The sequence below is a fragment of the Cygnus olor genome, chromosome 1, assembly GCF_009769625.2.
Source record: "Cygnus olor isolate bCygOlo1 chromosome 1, bCygOlo1.pri.v2, whole genome shotgun sequence".
NCBI classification, from domain to species: domain Eukaryota; kingdom Metazoa; phylum Chordata; class Aves; order Anseriformes; family Anatidae; genus Cygnus; species Cygnus olor.
In genome coordinates this window covers 203,010,189-203,026,651 of record NC_049169.1, presented here as the reverse complement: position 1 = coordinate 203,026,651, position 16,463 = coordinate 203,010,189, and the positions used below count along the sequence as shown (strand labels likewise).

Sequence of the window (16,463 nt, the reverse complement as noted above, 5' to 3'; positions counted from 1 at the left end):
CGCCTTGTATATTTAACTGAGGTCTCTTAGGCTGGCCATCATCCGCTCTGATCCGCACTGAGTTTCTTTGAAAGCTTTCTTGGGTTCTGGATCAATGCTGTCACCTGTATATGCCTTCAGTTTCTCTACATTTGTATCTAAGGCTGTTAGGATCCTGCCAGAGGCATCCCACCTAGTAACGCGATTCTGGGGTTTCTCTCGGGGGACTGATGTCATCCCTAGGCCTCGGTGGATTTTGATTCAAGCTAGTTTAGTAATAAACAAGTGCAACTAATAAGAAAATAAAACCCACGGTTCTTGTGGAGCTGTTGTTAAAAACATGTGAAACAAGACCAAACTCACTTTGCAGTGAATTTAATTCTTGTATTTTTAGGGCATAATCTTGCGCCAACAAGGAGTGTGCTTACTGTGTGAGCAAAGGTTTTTAATCTGAAGTTAATTCCAATGTTAGCGATTAAAAAAAAAAAAAACAAAAAACTCCATATATCGATCTATTGTAAGATGCTAACAAATGGGTTGCTTGAACTCTTTTGCTGAAAATACAGAGAGAGCTGAGTGTCTCCTCTTGTCAGCCAGAATTTGCTCTCACGTACTTCTCTGACATAGTACGGGAAAAAATGGAAAATAATAGTTACTGATTGAAATTTGTGCTACTTTTCTAATTCATACTGAAAGCATAAACCTGGATCTATCGGTTCTACTAGGGACCTCCAATTAATTTTAACAGCCTTACTCATTAGGAAGCACGATGTGCTGGTGGTGAGAGTGTATACATGAGTGTGCACACTGGCCAGCTGCTCCTTCTGTGGGAGATGCCTTTAGCCAAAGCAAGGACTTCTGAAAGCTCTTTCCCAGTGTTCTTTGACTCCTTTCTTTCTAGCCAGGCAGGTCAGCTAAAGGAGAAGGAGCTCCATCACGCTGTGAACAACCCGGAGTATTCCACTGTCCTGGTTTCAGTTAGGACAGAGTTAATTTTCCTCCTAGTAGCTGGCAGGGTGCTATGTTTTGGATTAGGATGAGAAGAGCGCTGATAACATGCTGATGTTTTAATTGTTGTAGAGCAGTGCTTACACCAAGCCAAGGACTTTTCAGCTTCTCGCTCTGTCCTGCTAGCGAGCAGGCTAGGGATGCAGCAGGAGCTGGGAGGGGAAAGACCCAGGACAGCTGACCCAAACTGGCCAAAGGGGTATTCCATACCATCTGACGTCATGCTGAACAATATATAGGGGTGGCTAGCCGGGGTGGAGGGGGGGGGCCGGCTGCTTGGGGATAGGCTGGGCATCGGTCAACGGGTGGTGAGCAATTGCATTGTGCATCACTTATTTCGTACGCGTTATTCTTAGTAATACTATTATTATTATTATTGTTATTGTTATTTCCCTGTCTTAATAAACTGTCTTTATCTCAACTCACAGACTTCACTTTCCCGTTTCTCTCCCCCATCCCAGAGAGGGAGGGGGGAGGGTGAGCGAACGGCTGTGTGGCGTTTAGCTGCCAGCCGGGTTAAACCACAACATCCACCCAAAGGAGCTCGAGGATAAGACTACACTGCCCTGCTGCACATACCCTCCTCTCCTTTGCTCACAGAGGCAGTTCTCACTGCCAGAGATACCAGGGGATCCAGCTCATCAGCTCAGCAATAACCTTTGTTCAAATAAATGAAACCTGGCCTTTCTCTTTTTTCCTTTTTTTAAACATTGGAAATTTAATATACCCCCCCACTCCTGGTTTAACATGGTAACAGGGCAGAATTTCTGAGACCTTTTGCAATAATAAAGCTCTCAAGCAGCACCCGCAGTTGCTGCTTTCTTGAGTATGTAAGTACCTGAATAAACTGACGTGAGCAAGTTCCTCTTGGAGCTGCAAGGTGCATCTGTCTGGAGAAAGAGTACAGGCTCATCTCTTCTGGAATTATCCTGCCTTATGGGCATTTTTTAGCACCAGATGTGACCAAGTGAGTGCCAAACTGAAACCTTTGTCTTCAGAGTAGATTAGTCTTGATGCTGTATCTGGCCTGAAATCCTAAAATGAAATCCAGTCTTTAACACGGCATCCATTCCAATAATGCAGGTTCTTTGCTCATTTACAGTTGTTGTGCGAGTCCCGTGGTCTGTCATTTGGTCAGGGTTGTTTTTAGGCTTTATACGTCTGTTTTTAAAGCCTATGACATACTGGGAATGTGGCGTTTGGGCAGATCCTGTGGGAGAATGCAGGTACTTACAGCAACCTCACCTCCTCAGACTGAGGTCATCTCGTACTGCTCTCCCAGGCTGGCTCTAGTACCACGGATGTCTTGTCACAGGACAGCTGCTCCTTCGCTGAGAAGGCTTCGAGGTCTGCTTTCCCTGGCAGGTTTATTTGGGTTGTGTATGTAGAGGGAGGGGAGGCCGTTGGGAGTTTCGATGCAAATCCTTGAAAGCAAACAGGCCGACCAAACAGTGGAAGGCAGTAAGAGAAATGAGGCAGGTGGAAGCTAACAGAAACCGTGAGGGCTGGCAGATCTTAACCACCTGCCCTCTGCTCTGCAACCTCAAAAGTCCTGCTGCAGGTTTCCTGGATGGAATGAAGTTAGGCTTGCGTAAAGTGAGAATTGCCCAAGAAAATTGTCTTTCTGTATGTCTGCTTGGACAGTATCTACGTGATTTATCATGTATTACTTGTAAAATGAAGCTTATTTTGAGCTTGGTGGTGCTATTAATAGGAGAAAGAGTGCTGACTGCGGGAGGTGTAGTAGAAAAGCATATAAGAATGAAGGGCTTGATTTTCGGTACATAATGTATGTATAGTTTAAATGAAATATGGGGACAGCATGCTAGTCTGGTGCCCCAGGTGTTGGTATCTTTTAGGAGGGAAATGATGCTCAGCAGAGTTAATCTGGCCTATAAGTTTCACAAAAAAGGTATTCAGCATAGAAGCTGGGATCATCATTTTGGTTCCAAAAACCATATTTCAGTGAGCAACTCCAGAGTTGCCAGCTTTCACTCCTTTCTCTCCAGAATCAGTCTTGTCTCACAAGTGTGTAGTTCAGCCATTCTGATGTTCCAGGTCTGAATTTGTTTTCCTCTCCTACTTCAGAATAAATGCCAGTTTGTCTCGTTAGCCGTGAGGAGCTGTGCTGGCTACAGCCAATTTACTTCTCCAAGGATCCCGCAGCAAGATGGTGGCTGAGATTATCATCAGGGTAGCACCAGTAGACTTGTGCCTATCCAGAAGTCTGGCTGTATTAAAATAGAAGAACGTGCACGACCACGAACAGAACTAGGCTGCCTTTTCCTCATGCCCCTGCTTACTTCATCCTACCCAAAACATCACTATCCGGAGAAACCCCAAAGGCAAGAATTAAGGAGGTGTTGCTGATGAGGTATCACCACCTCTCCCCGTCCCTGTTGTATAACCTCACTAGTCTGCTGTATTATTCTTACTACAGCCTTCAAACAGCTTAAAGTTATATTGCATTATTTATACCAATCAAATAAGGATTGATTTTTGAAAATTATATGCACGTAACTACTATGCAAAAAGAAAAATCCATATTCCCCACTCAGGCTTGGCCGTTACAAAAGTTTTGGGTGTAGTTCTCTACCAAATGCCAGAGTTCTCTATCTCTGCGCCTTATTGAGATACAGGCAAAGTGGCATGTTTGTGCAGATTGTAGTGTGTACAGTTACTCCTTTTGACTTGTAAGCCTTTTATGGCTGTTTTGCACTCTCATAGAAGAAGAAGAAAAAAATCACCAGGCATGACAGTTACAGTGCCCTGTCTAATATCCTTTTACTCCTGTCCCTGCAAGAGTGGTCCTGCAAAAAGCATAAAAATGGCTTGTTTGGATCAGCTTCCAAACACAGAACCTAAATCCCTTATCTTCTTTTTGTTGGTTTGGGGTTTTTGGTTATGATTGCAGCAAATAGAAGTGAGGATAAACTCCTGAGAAGTCTCCCTCCTTCCTTTTTCTCTACTCATTTGGTATCTCATTTGTAAGAGGAAGGCTTTTGAAGTGGATTTATAGACAAGTTGGTGGTGTCAGGCTTTAAAAAACGTTTGTTTTGCCACCAGTCACTGGGGTACTTTTATCATAAGTTCAGAATAGAGTGTGTGAGCCACTAGTAATAAATAATAATGTAACGAAATACTAATTAAATCTAATAGTAATCAAATCTGTCACTTGGAGCCAAACACAGATCCTGATTTAACTGCTTCCGAGTTGTCACCTCTTGTAAATTTTCTGGTGGTTTGTAATGTGGGCTGTGAGTAAGAGGGTCAGGAGGAAAGAGTGAAGAGATGCTGAGGAAGTTTAGCTGAGCAGTGTTAGATGTGGTATGTAGGTATCAGGCATGTACTGCTAGATCCTGTTGTTCTTTTTAAAAATAAACCAACAAAAAACAACAATGGCAAACAAACAAACAACCCCTCCCCCCGAGGTCATTATCGCTTTGCTTTACCATGCAGTGAGCTCTCACACTAGCCTACAAAGCACAAGATAAACGTTGTGGATTTGCTCATAGCAGGGTTGACGCGGACTGATTGTATCGGAGCAGATTTCCTGCCTTGCAGTGGTGGTACCATGTGGCTTAGCCTACTATCAGATGTTCCAGAGGTGGGGAGAGACAACCCATTTTATACACGATGGGTAGGCTTTGCCTGCAGAGCGCCTGGCAGTTGCTTTGCGTGCAAAATCAAAGTAATCCTGGCATGTACTTAATGCCCAGGTGGGAGGAGAAATTTGTTGTCTTGCCATCAAAAATGTTCTGCTGAGACACACAGTGGAAAAAGCCCGTTAAGTAATGGGAGAACTCCAGCCTTGTTTTAAGAGAGGGTTTTAGAATGAATTCTTTTTGACTTGCATACCTTCACTTCCTTGAGTTTAATCTTGCTGTAGAAGAGATGGGCACTAGCTTTATTATAACCTCAGGCTGTTCCACTCTGAAAACTGCAGCACAGGGCACCTGGCACGTCGAGAGACCACCGAGGGGCTCCACAACAAATGCATACGTTACGTGAAGTCATTACTGCGTTTTTTCCTAATTGCAAACTTGGCGGACTGAGCCTGCGATCTGAATCCTAATCTGGATTCCAGCTAGTCCTTTGGTCACCAGGAGGAAAACGAGCTAACGACACGTTGGTCAGCCTTTCTCTTGACGGAGGAGCTGGCGCAGGATCAACCGTTGGCTTCCAGTTCCGTGGCGGTGCTGGGAGGCGTACGTAGCCCTGGAAAACCGTGGTTGCAGTCTGACTGCTGCACAATTCCTTTAAAGGTAAACCACAAGCTAAATCCAATGCGCAGCAGTGAAACAGGCGCACACAGGACAATCAGTTTTTTTTAACTGCTGAGGCTTGCTCGTAGCAGGGCTTGAGAACTCAAGTTGTGTTGTGTAAAAAAAAAAAAAAAAAAGTCATTTCTAACCCCAGCAGCTGTTCTTGCAATGAGTCTATGATGTGTTGATGAGCGTGGACTTCCCAAAGCTTTTTTTTTTTTTTTCCTGCCAAGAGCTAAAGCTAATTGTATTTCTCTTAATGGAAATCTGCCTCTTTAATTGTGGCTGGTAAATGGCTGGGAATAGCTAATATTTGTTGCTTTAATTCCTCAGAAGGTGGGACTGAGGGGCTATATGCTGCTCTTGATGAGAGGAGGGGTAAGCCAATCTAACGAAGGTCAAAAGTGCTCAGACTATGCAGGTGAGAAGGCAAAAGAATTAAATTCCTAAGTCTGATGTGGTGAGCTTCCATCACGTCTTAAAAATGCGAGGTCTGACAGCCAGACACATAACTTGTACAGAAAGTGTTGGGTGAATTGAGGCCACGCTTACACCTGTGTTAGCACAGTTATCTCCCAAGGTCCGGGAGGGCTGTTGAGCTGGTGGAGTTAAGGTATGCTGACTTCTGTGGGCAGCAAGCAGGGGTGGGAGCACTGCATGCACTGTTGAATATCTCCGGAGATATTCAAGGCCCGTCTGGACGCCTACCTGGGCAGCCTGCTCTAAGGAACCTGCTTTGGCAGGGGGCTTGGACCCGATGATCTCTCGAGGTCCCTTCCAACCCCTTCAATTCTGTGATTCTGTGATCCCTGCCAGCCGAAATGGTGCAAACCAGCTGCTCCTGCTGGGATCTGCTGGGCTTGTAGAGGCCCCCTGCCGCACCCTGGTTCCAGTGGTCGCACACAGAAGCGAAAAGAGTGAGCAATGCCCGGGCTAGAAGGGCTGAATCAAGCAGAGGGAGGCTGTTGAATGCTTCTCCTGTGACTCAGTCCCTTCCCACTTGAGAACCTCCCTTGGAACGTGTTCTCATCCAGCCCCGCAGCGCTGGCTGGGGTCAGAGCTCTGCTGGCCTGCGGGCTGTGCAAATAGCTGGAAAGCCAGGCCCTAGCCTAAAGGGGCATCTGTTCTGAGAAAGTGAATAACACTTGGGAAAGAAGGCGAAAGGGAGAAGCAATCGTCTGTGTAAAAGTTCTTCCATTCTGCCTGATGTCTGGGTTCGCAAACGGGCTGAGCAGCGAGGAGTTGCCTCACAGCTGAGCAGCGTCTGCCTGAGGACGGGGGGGAGCTACTGCTGGGCTCCTGCTCCAACCTGGAAGACCTGCAGCAGTTGAAAAGTGCTTGTTCTGGCTTGGATGAAGCACGGAGTTATAGCAAGAGGGAGGGCCAAATTTTAATTTGTCCAGTAATGCTGAATCTTAGCATTGAAAAAGCCAATGCTGGCCTTGCTGCTGGCATCCTCAATGGGATGTAGCTGCTCAGGGCAGAGAAGCTGTTCTTACATCTGCTGAGGAGGGACTGACTGTTGACAGCTGCTTTCCAAGAGAAGTTAAATATTCAAATCCTGCTATCTATCTATCTATCTATCTATCTATCCTGGGCATTAAAATAAAACTTTCATTTCTTGCCCTACTCAGATGAAGGAGTGGCTGAGCAGTAGGTGAGAAGGGCCTCTTAGGGTCAGGGTTGGGACTGGCTCAGTGCCCTTTTTCTGTTCTGAATCCTTGTCTGTCCTTGGCAGTGAAATCTGCCACATCCAGTAAAAGGACTGTGATTGTACCTGTGTGAGTGGACCAGAAGTTTCTTGTCCTAAACTCACAAGCACTATAGAACTGGCAGTGACCTTGGCCACCAGGCCCGCGAAGGATAACACCATCTCATGGCCATGCGGCACGTGTTTAGCCTTAATGTTTCTGAGTAACTTGTAGAGCTGTTTTCTCGTGGGCTGTGTTTTTAGCTTATTTGCTGAAGCGTCATGAATGGAGAAAGCAGATGAATCCTGATTTAAGTTTATTTTTCCCTTCTTGAGTAAGTACCCTCTAAACCTGCACAGTAACTTTCCTGGTCTGTGGGTTGGTCTCCAGGCCACATATAAGACAAATGACTCACGTGTTATGTGCCTAACAAGGAAAGGAAATGATCTCTCCAACTGCAAGTCTGTTAAAGTATGACCTGTAAAAGCAGAGTGACCCTGCTGCCTTCCTCTTTAACTTGCATTCACATAAATTTTATCAAAAAGTGGGACCATTTGTCCTGTACACTTCTGGAGGGCGCGTTTAGAGGTGATAGTAACGCATGAACAGCTTGACAAAGCATCTGAGCCTCAAAACAGCCCTGAACTTGCCTTTGGCACAGATTTCCTGTGCTGCCCTGAGAGCTTATCTCAGCCTTAACCTTGGGACAGGCCTTCGGAGGCAAGAAGTCACGATCTGCAGTTACTGGAGGCTTTTCCAGGGCTGGCTCAGCTTGCAAGTTGATCAGAGCAAAACATCTTCTCGAAGAGCTGCTTTAACGGATGCTCTGAGGGCAACAGGGCTGAGGCTCTTCCCTCCCCAGCTCATTGTCATCTCTCATAATCATCTCTCATAATCAAACAAGGGAAGTAACTGGTTAGAAGATGGAAATAGCATGCTGAGACAGCTTCAAAACAATCAAAGAAGCAAAAGCAACAACAAACAATCCGAATCCACAAACAAAAAAACCCCACACTTAAGCACTTCCAGAGCACAGCGCTAGAACAGATCCATCCAGGCTTTGATTATTTGATTGTCGTCTCCTGATTTCTGCAAGAGGAGTTTTGTTGAGTCTTAAAAAGCAGCAAGATGAAGCAGCAGAAAACATTTTATTACTTAGTACTTTTTGCCCCTTCCTTCCCCCACCTGTTATCTTGCATTCACTATTGGTGGGAACCTGTATACCTACATCATATTTAGTACTTCCCTTCTGTTCATACAGATAAGTAGTCTGTGCATGTCTCTGTCTCATTTGTTCAATCTTTTTTTCCCTCCAGGCATTTACCAGAGAAAGTCAAAGATGATGTTCAGCTAAAGAACATGAGCGGACAGTGGTTTTATGAAGCCAAGTCAAAGAGGCACAGAGATAAGATCCATGGAGCAGATATTATCAGAGCTTCCATGCGAAGGAAGCCTTCCACTGTTGGTAAGCATTTGGCTTATGTTTTGTTGTGGAAAGGCTGGCATGGAGATGACTCTCTTACTCAACTAACTTCCGACGCTGTTGTATGTGAAATACAAGAAGAGTGTATAAGTGTTATGAACAGAAAATGGTTCAAATGGGGGATTTTGTATGTAATTCTACAGTGTTAGTTTTCCACTCAAGCAATGCTATGTACAAAGGGAGAATTCTGTGTGATCACAGAACGGTTCCGGTTGGAAGGCGCCTCTGGGTCCATCTGGTCCAACCCCTGCTCAAGCAGAGACACCCAGAGCAGGCTGCCCAGGACCATGTCCAGGTGGCTTTTGATAGATCCTTTCTCAAAGGAGGGAGATTCTACAACCTCTCCAGGCAACCTGTGCTCCATCACCCACCCAGCACAGAAATGCTGCCTGGTGCTCAGACAGAACCTCCTGTGCTCCAGTTTGTGCCCACTGCCTCTTGTCCTGGCACTGGGCACCACCGAGAAGAGCCTGGTTCTGTCTTCTTTACACCTTCCCTTCTGGTATTTACAGGCATTGATAAGGTTCCCCTAAGCCATCTCTTCTCCAGGCTAGAAAGTCCCAGCTCTTCCAGTCTTTCCTGACAGAAAAAATGTTCCAGTCTCTTAGTCATCTTTCTGGCACGTTGTTGGACTCTCTTCGGTAGGAAGCAGTATGTGATGACTGCTATCAGGAGGGACAGGCTTTTGTTTATGCATAGGACTAAAAAAAAGCCCTTTGCAGTCCTGGATTGCATTCTTTTTCTCTTGAGGCCCTATGAGTTACCCTAGAACAGGTGAAGAATCAGACTGATTCTTCAGTATGGATTTTCCAGATCTCGGGTGGTCTGTTTGAGACCTCTGAGATTTAATTTTGTACTTTTAAACCTTTCTTTAAAAAAAATCAAATTTGTGGATATAATGTATTTAACATCAGAAGTAAATGCAGTTCAGTGTTTCAGGAGAAACAAAACAAAAAGAGAACGTAAGAGCTTCTCTATTGGACTAAGCCAAAAGCTCTTCTTATGAGCATCCTGCCTCTGAGTGCCTGGCAGCATGTGTAGTCTCTGAGACTAAGACCAGCCTGCAGCCATTTGCACCTAAGAATTTGTGAATTAGAGGAGGTATTTCTGGATTTTTTTTCTAATTTTCTAATTTTCTAAATTTTCTAAATTTTCTAATTTTCTAAAACGAATTTTTTGATTTGTCCAAGAAGTTCTTTAAAGTTGTTCCTCTTTAACACTCACTGTGTCCTGTCTCGAGGCCTTCTGGAATGAAGATTTCCCACAGAAGTGGTAAACATTTACTTTTCGGGATTTGAGCTGATCACCATTAATGTCATGCCTGGGAAGAAAGCGAGCAGTCAACCTCTGTTTATAGAAGCATAGGTAAAATAGTATATGGGGTTTTATAGACCTCTTATAAATCTCTCTATCACCTGGCGGCTCTTCTAGTCCAAAGAGAACTGATCTCTGCTGTCGTTCTTTATACAGGAAGCGATTTTATTTCTGAGGCCCGTGTCCCCTCTTGACCTCCTGTTGTTCTACCAAATCCTTTTGACTAAAAGGGCAAGAGTCATACATACATCCATTCACACTAGATTGTACTGAAATTTGTAATTTTAAGCTCTATTAAGGGATTTGTGTGTGCTAATGAGGCAAGTATGATGCTTCTCAATGCTGGTGGAGGACTATAGCTCGCTACTTCCTATATTTTTTTTAAACTAAAACTTAGCCAGATTAGACAAAAGAAAATAATGCTATATTACACCTTCACAATACCTATATTCCTAGAGATAAATTTGGATAACAGCAGTTTAATCAGCTTGTGATTACTGTGTGACAGATCTGGGTTTTTACCTTAACAAGGAAAGGCCTGAAACAGAAGGCACAAATTCACAGGTCAGTGCAGAGTGTTCTGTGTTTGCCTGGTTTTGGACTTCTGAAGGTTATGAAAATCACCTGTAAAACTCCAGCTACAATTTACAGTAACTCTTACATATAGCTTAAAGGAAAGTACTTAAAGCCATATCTTAAAGGAAAATTAACTACTCCCAATCTTATTCCTTGAACAAAGGCATACTGTTACGTTCAGAGCTATGTGCAATTGCTCAGCTTCAGTGACTCATTACATACCAAGATATTTTTGCTTGTAGCTGTGGATGACGAAAAATAAGAATGGAAATCTTGCTTATTTTTTCATACTGCAAAAATACTAATTTCTAAACTGTTACAGAAGCACAAAAAGCAGTAGAGGAGATAATATTTTGATTCTGAAAGGGGTTATTGGAATTGGATTCTGTCCCATTCCAAGAAGAAATGCAGATGTGTGGTCCTTCCTGAATGTGGTAGGGTTTGGGTTTGTTTTATATACTTATCTTCTTACCATCCTGTGGTAATCCTATCCATAAAGGAGTAACCACCTGCTTAAATGAAAATTATGACCAACTTCCAGTTTACTGCTGTAGACAAGGAGTAGTTGACTTGATTTACTGAACTTCAACTTTATTTTCAATTTCCTATGGTTTAGTTAGTTTTCCTTTCTTTAGGTTACAGAGGTTGAATTTTTAATGTTTATCTAGCTGCAAGAATTACAGGATCAGTCTTTACTAGGGTTGTTGTAGGAAACTTAAAACAGTAGAATTGTTTGGGTTGGAAGGGACCTTAAAGCCCATCCAGTTCCAGCCCCTGGCCATGGGCAGGGACACCTCCCACCAGCCCAGGTTGCTCAGAGCCCCATCCAGCCTGGCCTTGAACACCTCCAGGGATGGGGCATCCACAGCTTCTCTGGGCAGCCTGTGCCAGTGCCTCACCACCCTTTGAGTAAAGAATTTATTCCTGAAATCTAATCTAAATCTCCACTCTTTTAGTTTAAAGCCATTCCCCCTTGACCTATCACTGCACCCCTTGACAAAGAGTCCCTCCCTAACTTTCCTGTAGGCCCCTTTAGGTACTGGAAGGGCCACTGTGAGGTCTGCCCAGAGCCTTCTTTTCTCCAGGCTGAACATCTCTGCTCCCTCAGTCTGTCTTCACAGGAGAGGTGCTCCAGCCCTCTGATTGTGGCCCTCCTCTGGACTTGCTTCAACAGGTCCCTGTCCTTCTTGTGCTGGGGGCCCCCGAGCTGAACGCAGGTCTCACGAGAGCAGAGCAGGGAGAATCACCTCCTTAGACCTGTTTTTGGTGTGGTCCAGGATGCAGTTGGCTTTCCGAGTGCATATTGCAAGCTCATGACAAGCTTTTTGTCCACCAACCCCTTCAAGTCCTTCTCACGGCTGCTTTCAATCCATTCTCCACCCAGACTGTATTCATGCTTGGAACCTTGCTCTTGGCCTTTTTGAACTTCATGAGGTTTGCGTGGGTCCACCTCTCACGCATATCCAGGTCGCTCTGGCTGGCATCCCTTCCCCCTGTAGTGCCAACTGCATGACTCAGCTTAGGGTCATCCACAAACTTGCTGAGGGTGCCCTCAATCCTACTCTCCGTGTCATCAGTGAAATATTAAACAGTACTGGTCCCAGTACAGGCCCCTGCGGAATACCACTCATCACTGGTTTCCACCTGGGCATTGAGCTGCTGACCACAACCCTTCGGATGCAGCTATCTAGCCAGTCCCTTGTCCACGAGTCAAATCCACGTCTCTCCAATTTAGAGACAAGGATGTTGTGAAAGGCCTTGCAGAAGTCCAGGTAGATGACATCTGTTGCTCTTCCCTTGCCCACCGCTGCAGTCAACTTTGTTGTTGAAAACGTCGCCATCTAGGATCACTTTAAGGTCTAAAGCTTGAAGTAGTAAAGTGAAGTATTTAGAGCAGCATGGGAAATTTATAGTAGTATTAAAATATATAGTCTTGAGAAGGTACCAGATCTGATTCTGTACATAACTCAAGTGTAGTGGACTTCTGAAATAGCTGTAAGACCCAATGTAAATACTTCTCTTTGCTTGTTGTGAAATACTGTATGAACACGTGGGAAATAACAATCTTCTTCTTTCACGTTTTAGCTGAAGCGAGTCAGAGCAAATCAAACAAAGCAAAGAACAGCTGGGTGAGCAATGTTAATAAAGAAGTCGTTGTGCCACCAGAACTCCATGGCATTGTGGAACATCAGGAAGAAGAAGAATTGAAGTCTAGTTCAAGGTAAGCTGTCTATTCAATCACAGAATGTGTACATCAGGACTGGTGAAATGTGTGAGCTGTAAGTTCCTTCCAAAATATTGTCCTTCCCTCTTATTTCAGAGATCATCAACTATTTCCTCCGAGCAGCCCAAGGAATCAATGCACATGGAAGGCTGAAAAATCGTAGTTGTGCGCTGTTAGATGGTCTGTATTTGAAGGCAGCTATCTGTAGGTTACTTCTACAAGGAGAAAGCTGCCAGTGGTGTGTGGAATGGTCCCGTGCATGTTCCTCGTGTCACAATTTTGTCTGACTCCAGAAGTGAGACCAGGTTTTTCAGGTTAGACTAGCAGGCCGTGATCAGTCCCTTTACTAATATGGGGACAGTAACCTCTGCATCTCTTTATTCAGTCACTCAGTGAGATCAGACTATTGATTCAGCCTGAATCTTAAACTTGGATCATACAAAGAATCAGATTGAAAAATTGCTTTGGGATGGATTTTCCATGGTGTGTGTTTTAAGACCTCTTAGACTTTTTTAAAGAGGCCAAATGTACTTCAGGTGGAAAGAATGAGAACTTTTGGATATTTGAGGCAAATAAATGTGATTCTACCAAGGAATGTCTCTCTGCAAGGTAGTCTTCCATTCAGAGTAAGGCAAGACAGCTTGGGTATGACTGAATGTCTACAGCTGTTGCAGAAAAGCTGGATAAGTAGTTTCTGAACTAAGGGGGATTTTGTATTTAATCACTCTACCTCAAGTCCATAAACATTCCAAACAGCTCCATTTTGCTTTGAAATATCCTGAATTGACTTCTGAGAGAAATGTCTCCTTTCTAAAATACTTAAATATAGTAATTAATTTGCAGTATGAGAAACATCTCTCTAAAATGCCTACATGTTAATTTGCTGTGTGAAAAGCTTTCAGAAAGGCTGTGTTTGAAAAGAGAAATGGTGATCTCCTAGCTAGAGAGTCTCCTAGCATGTGGAAATTAATGTCTTTAAACAGCCAGGTTCTCAACCCCATTGAGGAAACAAGAATGAGGGTGTAACAAATACATCTACTGTTTATGCTTCCAGTGAACAGAGTGAGGTAAGAGCCAGAGTTACTTTTAGGATGACTGTTTTGCTTCTGGTTTTACTTCTGTGCCATTGATTGATTCTGTAAACTTTCACCTTTTTGTCTGTCTTCTTCATCCTTCTCTGTACATCCTTTGTTTTTTCTTTGCAGCAAGGCTTGTCTCCTGCTATGCACTTGCACAATATCTAGTAGCAGTTCAATCTTTCACTTTCGTGGTCTGCAAACTGGGCATACACGTTCATGATGAATGGCACCAAAGGTTGGTGTAAATCTTAACAACTCTGGCTTGCTTTGCTGGTCTTTCTTACCCTTTACATTTCGTTATCAGTAAACTCAGAGGGGTGTCTGTCCTACCCATGTCTGAAATTGTCCTGAAATGTCAACCAAACTGCCTTGTCTACAGACTTCCCAAAAAGTGGAGTTGTATGGTAATGGTGATTAAATTTGTGTAGCACAAGAAAGAGCTTAGCTTCCCCTCCCAAGTTGACTGATAATGCTGACAGTGTTAGTTTTTACCCAATGTAGGTTATTTACAGTGGTTTTACCTTCACCAGACTATGGAATTATTTCTTTATGAACAGCAGAAGGCATGCTGCTGTTGAATATGTTTTTTTACAATATTTTGCATGTCATCTCCCACATTAGGGGAAGAAGATGATACTGTAAAAGAAGTACAGCTTCATATTTGTACCATTAAAACTTCAGATTTTTGACTGATCAGAGAGTAACAAACTTCATCAACTGCTAGGGCAGCCTCTTCAAAAAAAAAAAAAAGGCACAGTGAGGTTTAAGTGCATGTAGACTGTGTGTTTGGAATGTGACCAACTTGATTGTGATCTTTAACTTCAGGTGCTTTAATGACTTATTTCAGGTCACACCCATGTGAATTGTGATAATTATTGTCCAGGACCCTCTCCTGCCCTCTGCTCCCAGTTGCACTGTCTGTCAACCTGCGTGCCTTATTTGTGTGCGCTCAGGATGTTCCCCTTAAAGCAAGCTCCTGTAGTCCAGGCTTCATGATGCAGTTGGAAGCAGACCTGAGGAAGGGATCTGTAATACGTGGGCTGGGCACTTACTTGCCCTCGCTTTGCATACGTACTTGATTAGATGTCTCAGATTATTTGCTTGCTCCAGCATTTCACATTTGGTAAGCCAATGTGGCAAGTCTATGTGTAATTCATTGCTTATGATTTCAATAGAGGCTTATTTCACTGTAACTGAGGTTAGTCTATGCAATGGTGCAGCTGGGAAATTGCAGGAGGTGCCATACGTTCCTAAATAATTCCTCCTTTCTGTTCTCTTGATACTGGACTGTTGAAGAGCCTGGTCTGACCTGGCTGCATGCCTGCCTCTAATGGCAGCAACTGATTGAAACTGAGAGGGAAGAACGATCCTAGGAAAGCAGTGGCCCTACCTGTTGGGGGGAAGAAGGGTTGTTTGATTCAGGCTTTAGGATAGCAGAGCCACAAGGAGTTAATTTCTGTTGACTCTTCCTCTTGCAACACAATAGCCTCAAAATGGCTGGAAGTAAGGGGATGAAGTCAAGTATTACTCTGGATCTTGGTATTGCCTGAAGTGAGTTACCAGCTTCTAGTGTTCAAATGCTACCTGTGGTTCAGGCACTTGGGCCTTTAGTATGTTTTTAAAGTGCTACATTAAGGATATGTTTGTGGGAATTTTATTTTTAGGTTTGTTTTTGCTTTTCTTCCCTCCCTTTCCTTCCCCTAAGAATGGGCTTCAGGCCATCGCTGGCTTGCAGACTTTGCACAAAGTAAGCAGCTGCTAACCTCAGGACTGGGACCAGAAGATACGTGATAGACCTCTTTTCTTCTGCATCCCATTAAACCAAACCACTTCTAACTGAATGTTAGTTCAGTTTTAGTAGATCTATGTTTACATCCTTCTGAGGGTCAACTTCAGCCTTGGGGCCAGCTCAGTTGCTGTTTTGTCAGGGTGCTGCTATATTAGATGTAATCAGCCCACAATAATATTCTTAAAATTAGCATGCTGAGCTCCATCCCCAGACCCCAAATGTCTAACTCCTGTAACGAAGCTATGAACACTTGTTTTTTTTGCGGGCGTTGTATCCCAAGGTGCCTGTCTCGCATACCAGGCCAGTTGTGTGAAATGTCTTTTGCAGGTGTAACCTTGTACGGAATGAGTTTTGATAGCGTGACTCAGACTGTCAATATTACCTCTGCTCGGTGATAACCATCTGTCTGTATGCTGATTCTTGAAAAAGGGCAGTGTTAAAGGGGTTTTCTCTTTCAAATTAGGATTTGTAGGTTTTTTTCTTCCCTTGGGTAGAAAGTACTCTTAGCCCACCACACTGAACAGGTGACAAGTGTGGGCCCTAGAGTTCTGCTAGGTGAAAAATTGAACAAAACCCCTAAGTCTTAAAATCCATGTAACTTTTCTGGATTAATAGGGGTGCTGGGATACCTAGATAAGGCCATTTATGGAGTACTGTTAAATTGCACTGGCTTTACTCCTTCCAGACGGGAACTTCTGCACCAGATTCCTAACCCTTTGGGATGAGCCCAGGAAGGTTTATTTGCCTGATTGCGAGGCCATTTCTGAGCAGACATGTCAGACAGCGTGCACAAATCTCTAACCCCTTCCTCTGCCTTTGCTCTTGCCTTGACCTTGTTGCCTCTTGGTTCCTGTCCAGTGCTACCAGCGCCTGCACAGGTTTGGGTCTGCACTGTATTTTTCAGCACTTTGTTTCGCAGAATTGCAGTGCTGTGTTTCTTAAGCCTGGCATCATTTATTAGCTTGGCTTCATGCACTCTTAGATTAGCCTTGTGAATGCACGGGTCTCTTTGGCTTTCTCATCTGTATGGGTTGTGAGTAAATTCCCATGTTCAA

General features: G+C 44.0%; 1 protein-coding gene across 50 annotated transcripts in view; it reads left to right on the top strand.

The window, feature by feature from the left end:
* The window catches only part of SYTL2 (synaptotagmin like 2), a 61,786-nt gene that overhangs the window by 19,754 nt on the left and 25,569 nt on the right, over window positions 1–16,463 (top strand). For 48 of the 50 annotated variants that reach the window (XM_040544369.1, XM_040544367.1, XM_040544366.1 and 45 more), the window contains 2 exons: window positions 8,260–8,408; window positions 12,402–12,537. In XM_040544369.1, coding sequence (XP_040400303.1) covers window positions 8,260–8,408; window positions 12,402–12,537 — 285 coding nt within the window. Of the gene's footprint in view, window positions 1–1,268; window positions 1,296–8,259; window positions 8,409–12,401; window positions 12,538–13,745; window positions 13,855–16,463 lie in introns of those variants that run through there. The other 2 variants (XM_040544368.1, XM_040544370.1) reach the window with 2 other exon arrangements.